The 9,540-nt window shown below is 36.0% G+C and overlaps 2 protein-coding genes across 5 annotated transcripts; one reads left to right on the forward strand and one right to left on the reverse strand.

Moving 5' to 3' along the window:
- Positions 1–378: 378 nt before the first annotated feature.
- LOC113297274 (ELMO domain-containing protein C-like) lies at positions 379–5,456 on the forward strand. 3 transcript variants are annotated; one of them, XM_026545703.1, is made up of 9 exons: positions 379–859; positions 1,382–1,476; positions 2,694–2,762; positions 3,011–3,126; positions 3,218–3,272; positions 4,015–4,135; positions 4,678–4,725; positions 4,864–4,958; positions 5,043–5,456. In XM_026545703.1, exons 1-9 carry the CDS (start codon positions 796–798, stop codon positions 5,142–5,144), a joined length of 765 nt encoding a protein of 254 aa, XP_026401488.1. In that variant the 5' UTR covers positions 379–795; the 3' UTR covers positions 5,145–5,456. The 3 variants fall into 3 exon arrangements, with proteins under 3 accessions (XP_026401488.1, XP_026401489.1, XP_026401487.1); XM_026545702.1 differs by having other exon boundaries at positions 380–859; positions 1,367–1,476; XM_026545704.1 differs by lacking the exon at positions 2,694–2,762 and having other exon boundaries at positions 1,367–1,476.
- Positions 5,457–6,847: 1,391 nt separating this feature from the next.
- On the reverse strand, positions 6,848–8,551 carry LOC113297275 (nucleoside diphosphate kinase 1). Of its 2 annotated transcripts, XM_026545706.1 has the most exons (5): positions 8,349–8,551; positions 8,210–8,258; positions 7,878–8,109; positions 7,180–7,333; positions 6,848–6,967 (listed from the first exon to the last, which is right to left on the reverse strand). In XM_026545706.1, exons 1-4 carry the CDS (start codon positions 8,397–8,399, stop codon positions 7,216–7,218), a joined length of 450 nt encoding a protein of 149 aa, XP_026401491.1. In that variant the 5' UTR covers positions 8,400–8,551; the 3' UTR covers positions 6,848–6,967; positions 7,180–7,215. The 2 variants fall into 2 exon arrangements, with proteins under 2 accessions (XP_026401491.1, XP_026401490.1); XM_026545705.1 differs by lacking the exon at positions 6,848–6,967 and having other exon boundaries at positions 7,007–7,333; positions 8,349–8,550.
- Between the last annotated feature and the right edge of the window lie 989 nt (positions 8,552–9,540).

A 9,540-nucleotide genomic window follows, 5' to 3' on the forward strand; every position in this document is an offset into this window, starting at 1 on the left:
ATAACTTTAAAAAAGGAAAAAGGTTTCGTTTGGTTTGGCAACTTTGTCCAACTAGTTGCCGTGGTCCTCCTCGCTAGGCATGCAGATGCAACCTCCCATGTGGTATTCTGATGTATGCAAACACGCCACTTTTGGATCCAACTTTTTCCCTGGCTTTATGATAACTTAAAATAATCAAAAGTAACGATTTCATTACATTCTCATGCATCACTACTTTGCTGCTCCTATTTTAATCCATCGACACGTAGACTACACAATGAACACACAGCCATCCGCTGTGTAAAGATATTTCCCGCTCTTTGGTATATTTATGGGCAAAGAATTATCACATTTTTCTCACCAGACAAACAAAAACAGGTTTATTGTACCGATTTGTTTTTCTTTTTCTTTCTTTTTTTTTTTTCTTCCGGAGAGAGAAATACCGGAGTAGAGAAGATTTGAAACCCTAGAATTTGAAGAGGTTTTAGTAGAAATTCATTGTCTATTGTTGTGATTTGATTTTCTTTCAAGTTCTTGGATTTGGTTATTTGTTTTAGTGTTGATGAAATTTGAGCTTCTTGAGGGAAACGAATTCTCGATTCTCTCTTATACTTTTGGAGATTTAACAGGATTTGAGTGAGTTTATTGAAAAACTAGATTTCTCGAGATTTGATTGGATTTCAGCGCATTGTTTTGAAGAAATCGTACTACTGTATCTGTATAAAGAGTAGTCAAGAGAAAGATTTGGTTTCTGAATGTTGAAATTTTGTTAGTACTTTGGTTTATTAATGGTATAATAATACTGGAGAGAAAGCTATGGATGGACGTGGAGGATCATTTGTTGCTGTTAGAAGGATTACTCAAGATCATTCGCATACTGGTATGTATAAATACAATCTCAGTTTCTGTATTCATCGATTTCTATTTTTTGTTTAGATTTTGGCTTTTTTTTGAAGTTAATTAGATGATGTAGTTGCTAGAGGAGTTCATTCCTTTTGTTTTGTCTAGGTTAAATTTTCAACTGAGCTGCTGATGCCTACTTATGAATTTCTTTGGTTATGTTCTCTTCGATTCGATATGGTGTGATGTGAATTTAGGGTTCAAAATTAGGAAGTTACTTATTATTGATGAGATGCTTGGTTGCATGAGGCTGTTGATCACGGTTTTTAGGTTTCTTCTAGTTCCAATTTAGGGTAAGAATAGAGAGTTGTGGGAATCTTGATTTCCTGCTGACAGTAACAGTTTGATTAAACCTTATTCAACTCGCATCATTTTCTCAGGCTTAAGTGAAGTTCCTTGTTTCTTCTATCTGGTAAATAGAACTACTTTTTGGTAATAAATGATACATATACTGCAGTTCATTTTTCTGGAACTAATATTGTTACAGCTGAGATTGTGGCAGGATCAGGGGCATGGATTGGAAAAGGTTTTTCATGTGTTTGTGTTCAAGGTAGCGATAGCGATCCTCGCTTGTCATTTGACTTGACTCCATCTCAGGTGAGAGTCATTGTTGGATAGTTGAGCTGTATATTTTATGTTGTGTTCCCTGTGTCTCGTTTCGTGAAGTGCTAATTTTTGCATGTATGTGTAGCATTGAGTAAGTAAATCAACTGGTTTGTATGCATATAACATAGTGTCTCAGGTGTATATCCTCTGGTAGATGCTTGGAATGGTAGATAATATATTGAGCGCAATTGAGCGTAACATCAAATGTGACTGGTGTATTCTATATCAATAGCCCCAATTGAGTAATTACAGTAAATTGGATTTCATGAATCGAAAGAAAAACGACATTTATGAAGTCTATATATCCACAGACTACCACCTTTCCTGCTGTCACCTGTGGGTACTGATGATATCCTGTGCTAAAAGATAAGTAATTGATTAGTTCGCATACATCATATCAGTCCACCTTTCGTCTCGATTAAAGCAGGTCATACCTTCTCTCTCCATCATATTACCATTTTTCTGGTACTTGACTCAAGAGGTAAATATGCTTAGGTGTTTTTGCAGTCTTCTGCTTGTGAAAGTGATATTAAGACTCAGAGAAAAAAAGTGATAGGAACTATGTTAGGTGTCAGATATTGGGATGGGTTGGTAAATGTCTAAAAAGAAATCGGGATTGGATATCGAAAAGACTAGAAGAAAAAAAACATTTTCGTTCCTTGTATTTCTGTGGTTTGAGAAGGGTAACCTATAAACAAAAAGTGAATCATGACTTGGAGTCTGTTCCTCGTGGTTCCCACGTGAACATATCTTCTATATGAAGTGTTGCCTCATTTTATTTTCTTTACAGAGTCCAAGACTACTTTCCATTTAAGTCTCTGACTACATCAACAACCAATTTTTTTGCTTCTAGGAGCCATCCTCTTTCTCAAAACTGCTTCCAGCTGGTGCTGATTTTTTTTATCGAATAAGCCAAACTGTTACATGACAGGAATAGTTCGTCCTACCTCAGCAAACATCTCTTTCAGATCTTCTTAGTGATTACATTTATTAGTTGACTCTTTTGTATAACAAAACTGGTAGTATTTTATCGGTAACCATAGAAGAGATGAAGAGTTAAAACTGGGTGTAATGTTGTGTCAGACAAACAATATTTTTGAGAAGATAGACTTCTTATTATTCGAGTATCCACCCGCATCCCCTACCCCATCCCCTATGAACATAATTACTCAAATATATCATAATCCCCCCTGCTATTACGCTTTCAGGAGGAGTGCTTGCAGAAGCTACAAAGACGTATAGAAGTTAACTATGATAATGCAGATCCAGATCACCAGGTACTATTATTCTTCCCCATTTTTCATACATTCATCTATCCGACATGCTGATATGTACAATGTAATACCAGAATCGGTATTTGTAGATAAAAATCGAATGAAATGAAAAATATATACGGTGTGCCTGGAGTTTGTCATTTTCAGTCAGCCCTATTATTCTGAATATTTTTAGTGAATAGTGATTCATTATCCTGAATGCTTGTTATCCGACAACGAATGACAAGGGTTGCATATTAACATTGTTGTAGGAAGCCTTGAAGGAATTATGGAATGCATCCTTCCCTGAAGAAGAACTTAGTGATTTAGTATCTGATCAGTGGAAGGAAATGGGATGGCAAGGAAAAGATCCAGCTACAGATTTCAGGTACAATGGTCCTTACTTTAGCTACGCATACCCTTCACAATTCTTTATTTTGATCCTAATATTAACAACCAATTTGGTGTATATCTTGTAGAGGAGGGGGTTTTATATCACTGGAAAACTTGCTCTTCTTCGCTAAAATGTTTCCAGTATGTCTCTCTCTCATTCTCTCACCCGACACACACACACACATGAACCATCCTGTTTATTGAGATTTTATGCTCAGCTTGCTACTGATACATTTCACTTGTCAACTTAATGTCTGCAACTGAACTCTAATATGCTTCTTTGTAACCAACGAATTGCTCGCGTATTTCTAAGAGTAAACTGTGATTTTTAAAAAATCAGAAGCTTAGAATAAGCTTGGAGTCCTGTAATTATTATCCTTACGGACCGGAAAAGCAAGAAATTGAAAGTTTACGTATCAGCTGATCACATTACAGGAAGAGGAATAATATTAGATATAGTATGTCCTTGACATGGTTTGAAATAAAAGAATTAGAGTATCGAGAATACTGCTGGTGAGACCGTCAAATACCTTGAAAGTTTGGGGAAAATTTCCATTGGAACAAGACTAAGTAGTTTGATTCACCTGCCTCATTAGACTTAAACCTAAGTCAGTTGTACAACCGCATCTTACCTTACAAGTCTCCAATAGAGTTCGGCTAGCTTCTTGCTTTCTTGTAATGATTGAAACAGGGATTTAGGTATCAGGCTCGTACGCTTTAGCTCTCCATCTTGTCTCAGATTTGGTTATAGATAAGTTGTTTGCGTAACATGAGTCTTCTGTGCTTAATGTATATATGGAACTGATATGAATCTGAACGCCTCAGTTTCCTGTGTAATTCACATCGTCTCTGTGATACTTAGGAGTAATTTGTTTTAATGCAGAAATCCTACCAAGATCTTCTCCAAAAGCAGGAAGGTAATCGAGCAATGTGGGAATACCCCTTTGCGGTAGCTGGAGTAAACATCACGTTCATGCTTATTCAGATGCTTGATCTTGAAGCAGGTTTATGTCATCTGCCTTCAATTCCATGTTAGTTAGTTGTATGTTTCTCCCTGTTATGCAACATGTATAGAAAATACAGCTATGTCCAGACCAATCAAAATTTAAATATTGTCTCCGACTATAAAAAGGTCGGAGAAACTACCGTCAGAGCTGTCGTAGCTATAAGTGTACTCCAGTTATCGAGTAATACCAAGGAAATTAATTTTATGAATGCCGTGGCTAGCACTGTGCCCCCCATCAGTGGAAGTTGGTACAGCACTTGGATCATGCCCAAGATTATTCTAGCTTTGTATATAAAACGATTGACTATGTCACATTATGTATCCATTAGTTGTCTAGTCCCGTTAAAACTGAGATGTAGTCATATTCATTGGTTGCATAGTCCAGTTAAATCTGAGGTTCTTACATGGATTTAATATAACTAGCTAAGTTTCTGTAAAGTGCTTGTACCAGAATAAATTTGACTAGCTTAGAGTCGATGCCTATATGAAAAATACAAGTTCTTCAGTATAATAACTATCATTTTAATTTTGACTCTGCAGTTAAACCACGTACAATGACTGGGGTTGTATTCTTGAAGTTACTTGAAGGTAATATTGAATTAATATAATCTTATGATTTGATGTCTCCATTATACAGGGGCCTGTGCTTTCGCTAGAAATTTGATCTGATTCATTGCAATTTCCATATTTTCTCCCATCTTACTTCATTATTTTGGGTTATAACAGAAAACGATGATGCCTTCGACATACTGTACTGCATAACATTCAAGTTGATGGATCAACAGTGGCTTGCTATGAATGCTTCATACATGGATTTCAATGTATGTGGTCTTCTTCCTGATATATATTTGGCCTAACCTTTTTGCCTTTGAGTAGAAGATGAGCATTTTTGTTTTTCTATGCAGACGGTGATGAAATCCACCCAACATGAGCTAGAAAAGCAGCTATTGCTGCTTGAAGATATTACACGTATTGAAGACATGCCTTACTTCAGTCTCCTACAGTAGATTCTTAATCTCATGATGTGCTATATAGTTTAAAAAGGCAAAAATACTTGTTGTCCCTGTCTCTCTTCTCTCTTTGATTTTTTAACGTACTTTTTACATTTCTGTTCTGTACTTTTAGATATGCAACTCTGCGCTCACCATCTCCATCTCTAATTTTGGGAAGTTTCGATTGGGTTTCTGTATTACTATAGCGTCCAGTATCTCAAATGTAAATATGTTACAAGTTTTTAAGCATGTAATCCTCACAATGGGAAGAAGACTCAAACCATGAAACATAATTCATTGGAGAATTGACATGTATTCCACTTGACATGATGCGCATATTTGTTTTCCATGTTACAAGTTTTAAGCATGTAATCCTCGCAATGGGAAGAAGACTCGAACCATGAAACATAATTCATTGAAGAATTGACATGTATTCACTTATCATGGTGCCCATATTTGTCATGACATTCTTACATTATGATTTGCGTGAAACTGCACCAGCAGGAAAAAGCTAAAGGTGGACCAAATTGGTGTACCAATTTTCTACACCGAGATTAAGATATTAGGGTACACTAGTGATTTAAAAAGCCCACCGCTACCAATCCTGTGGTGGAGGGGTAGCCACTTCATGGTCCTCCCTATCCACAGCATGTCACCAGCCATCATGTTTCTTTGATGATTCTATGACTATAAACATGTTGAATAGAAGTAAAATTGAAACAAGTAAGAAGTTAAGCCTGCTGTTTGTGTTTTTTTTTTTTGTTTTTTGATCAGGGTGTGACTATAAACATGTTGAATAGAAGTAAAATTGAAACAAGTAAGAAGTTAAGCCTGCTGTTTGTGTTTTTTTTTTTTTTTTTTTTTTTTGATCAGGGTGTTTGTGTTTATGCGAAGCCTCTTATTGCAAAACTAAAGACTAAGAAAACTAAAGAGTAAAGACTAAACTGCTTGTGCCGAATTTTTCACTACAATCAACCACCACTTGGGCCGAAATAAATTTCGGAACAACAATGTACTATCCCTCATCAGAATTTATGGGAACACGACTCATTATTCAAATCGAAATCGAATTTGACGAATCCAAACAAATACGACAGTCACAAATATCATAATAGAAGTCAACATTCTGAAAACTAAATGTGATATAAGACCATAACTCAAATGCCACAAATACTTGGGAAAGCATTAAAACAAACCCAAACCCTAATAGACGAAAAAGAGCATATAGGGAAGAGCATCTAGCACAAAAAGGATACCATAATAGAAGTAACATTCTGAAAACTAACTGTGATATGCCATAGCTCAACCGTCACAAATATCATAATAGAAGTCAACATTCTGAAAACTAAATGTGATATAAGACCATAACTCAAATGCCACAAATACTTGGGAAAGCATTAAAACAAACCCAAACCCTAATAGACGAAAAAGAGCATATAGGGAAGAGCATCTAGCACAAAAAGGATACCATAATAGAAGTAACATTCTGAAAACTAACTGTGATATGCCATAGCTCAACCGTCACAAATATCATAATAGAAGTCAACATTCTGAAAACTAAATGTGATATAAGACCATAACTCAAATGCCACAAATACTTGGGAAAGCATTAAAACAAACCCAAACCCTAATAGACGAAAAAGAGCATATAGGGAAGAGCATCTAGCACAAAAAGGATACCATAATAGAAGTAACATTCTGAAAACTAACTGTGATATGCCATAGCTCAACCGTCACAAATATCATAATAGAAGTCAACATTCTGAAAACTAAATGTGATATAAGACCATAACTCAAATGCCACAAATACTTGGGAAAGCATTAAAACAAACCCAAACCCTAATACACGAAAAAGAGCATATAGGGAAGAGCATCTAGCACAAAAAGGATACCATAATAGAAATAACATTCTGAAAACTAACTGTGATACGCCATAGCTCAACCGTCACAAATATCATAATAGAAGTCAACATTCTGAAAACTAAATGTGATATAAGACCATAACTCAAATGCCACAAATACTTGGGAAAGCATTAAAACAAACCCAAACCCTAATACACAAAAAAGAGCATATAGGGAAGAGCATCTAGCACTCATAGATCCATGGGTGAAGGCTGCTCTGCCAGTTCACTGTACCATCAGGGAACCACAATGCAATCTCCTTCCTTGCACTCTCAACTGCATCACTTCCGTGAATAATGTTCCTGCAAGAGTAACAAAAAATCCTTTATTAGTATATATAAACATATCTACATTGTTGTATCATTATTACAACTTCGTGAATGTTGTGCTAAGACTTAAAATCAGTGCTTTCTGTTTAACCTAGGAACACATCTCTTTCAGGCTTTCAGTCTAACTTAGGAACAAATATCTTTCTGTTTAACTTAGACAAATGCCTTGTTCAATCAACAAAAATATATCAATCAATTCATATAGGCTTCATGATTTCAAATCATGGTCTTTTTAGGAATATTTGGTGAACTCTATATCTACATCTATAAACCGATAACCAGAGTAGACACAGAAGTGGTTAAGGTTTGTCTTCAACTGTTCATTCAGATTCATTCAGACAACTGTTTACATTCTAAATCTAAAAAAGAATTAGGCTTTATATTAAAAATACAGATCAATAGATAACCAACGCAAATTTCAAGAAGAAAATCTATTCACGGCTCAATTTGTAGATAAAGATGAAAGAACCAATCCTTCTAAAGCTAATAGAAATAAAGTATCAAAATATCAATTTACCTGCCAATTTCGACAGCATAATCACCACGGATGGTACCAGGAGCAGAGGCTGCTGGGTTGGTGGCTCCGATGATATTACGACCAGTAGAAACAACATTCTTTCCCTCCCAAACCATAGCAACAACAGGGCCAGAAATAATGTAATCAACCAATCCACTGAAGAATGGCTTTGAGGAGAGATCCTCGTAATGCTTCTCAGCAAAAGCACGTTCAACACTAATAAGCTTCAATCCTATTAAAACAAACATACATGCATATAAATCAATAATAGATTCTACAGTAAATATTTGATATTCACAACAATAAGATATGCTTAGATGATTTGTTCATACCCTTCAAGGAGAAACCTTTCTTCTCAAATCTGCAGATGATTTCACCAACCTGAATCAAAGTAAAAAAAAAACACTGATAAACAAAAAAAAAAAAAACCCCAAAAACTCAAGAGATTAGATTTTGTGATAAGAAACTAACCAATCCTCTTTGTACACCATCGGGCTTGATCATGATAAAGGTTTGCTCCATTGTTGATGTTACTAGTGGTATCTGCTCTTTCAGTCTTTTCTCAGCTCTAGAAATCTCAGTCACTAAAAATTGGTACAAGGGGTGTAAAAGGGGGTTTATATATGCGGATGTAGAAACCCTAGCCCTATTTTCTTGGTCGGGGTTCCTATACTTCCGGTAGTTGTTTTACGAACCCAAGTCCATTCATTATGGTTTGGCACAGTCCACATTCCGTAATAAATTCTGTTCACCCACTTAAGAGCCAGTTAAAAAGATGTGATCCTAGCCGTGTACTGATACGCTCCATGTCTACAATATTGACTGTGAAAATCTGAACGGGTAAAACTTAGTAGTGCCCCTCACGTGCTTGAGACTTGGGTGAATCGATTAATATTCTTTCAACCGTGTGCATAAAGTATCATTCTCGAATCTCACATTCTGGATCCTATTAGGCTTATGAAATAAGCCCGTCTTTTATCAGGCAGGGCCATCTGGGCCAAAAAGAATTTGCAATGAGAAAAGTGAGAAAAGTGACTGTGAGTACTTAGGATCGAATCTGCTGGTTCGAACCGGTCCATCTGTTGTTTTTTTTTGCGAGTGAGTGTCCGGTTCATACACTAATGGATTAGATATGGGTCCCGAGCTAAAAAATCGGTGATCTATATCCGCTAATTTCTTCTTCTTTTTTCGATAATAAAATTTTAGATTAATAAAAATTAAATTGTTGACAAGAGTTGTGGAGGTAGTGCGTTGAGAAGGTCGGTATCTCAGATTATTAGATCTTAAAACATCAAACAACATATTTGGTGGAGGAAAAAGCAATGTCATATGTTGCATTTGAATTGATCCTGGAAGCTACTACAACAGCAACCTGATTTGCCTTTTTTCCAACAATACAAAAAGATTAAGTTTTTTCCTTTCACATTCATGCTGGTAGTGATGAGTTTTCATGAATGTCTCTAATTATAGATCTAGTTTTCCAATCTAAATGGAAGTTCTCTCCTTTAATTGCTTTGATGGTATTGATGCAGCTTCTTTCAGTTTGAACGATTATAGTATCCAACTGATGAGACCATGTTGTTGCTTCCAAAGCCGCTTGCACCTCCACTTCATCCTGACTTTGCACCCTGCGCTCCAGTTTCTTCACTTTCTTGCACCGACC

This window comes from Papaver somniferum, chromosome 7, assembly GCF_003573695.1.
Source record: "Papaver somniferum cultivar HN1 chromosome 7, ASM357369v1, whole genome shotgun sequence".
Lineage (NCBI taxonomy): Eukaryota > Viridiplantae > Streptophyta > Magnoliopsida > Ranunculales > Papaveraceae > Papaver > Papaver somniferum.

Bases quoted from the DNA above. Each gene is read 5' to 3' on its own strand.
- LOC113297275 (XM_026545706.1), bottom strand. From the start codon at position 8,399: ATGGAGCAAACCTTTATCATGATCAAGCCCGATGGTGTACAAAGAGGA. The intron at 8,110-8,209 runs GTATGAACAAAT...TTGTTTTAATAG, and splicing joins GAAAGGTTTCTCCTTGAAGG to GATTGAAGCTTATTAGTGTT. The intron at 7,334-7,877 runs GTAAATTGATAT...TTACTCTTGCAG, and splicing joins TATGCTGTCGAAATTGGCAG to GAACATTATTCACGGAAGTG.
- LOC113297274 (XM_026545702.1), top strand. From the start codon at position 796: ATGGATGGACGTGGAGGATCATTTGTTGCTGTTAGAAGGATTACTCAA. The intron at 2,763-3,010 runs GTACTATTATTC...ACATTGTTGTAG, and splicing joins ATGCAGATCCAGATCACCAG to GAAGCCTTGAAGGAATTATG. The intron at 3,127-3,217 runs GTACAATGGTCC...TATATCTTGTAG, and splicing joins GATCCAGCTACAGATTTCAG to AGGAGGGGGTTTTATATCAC.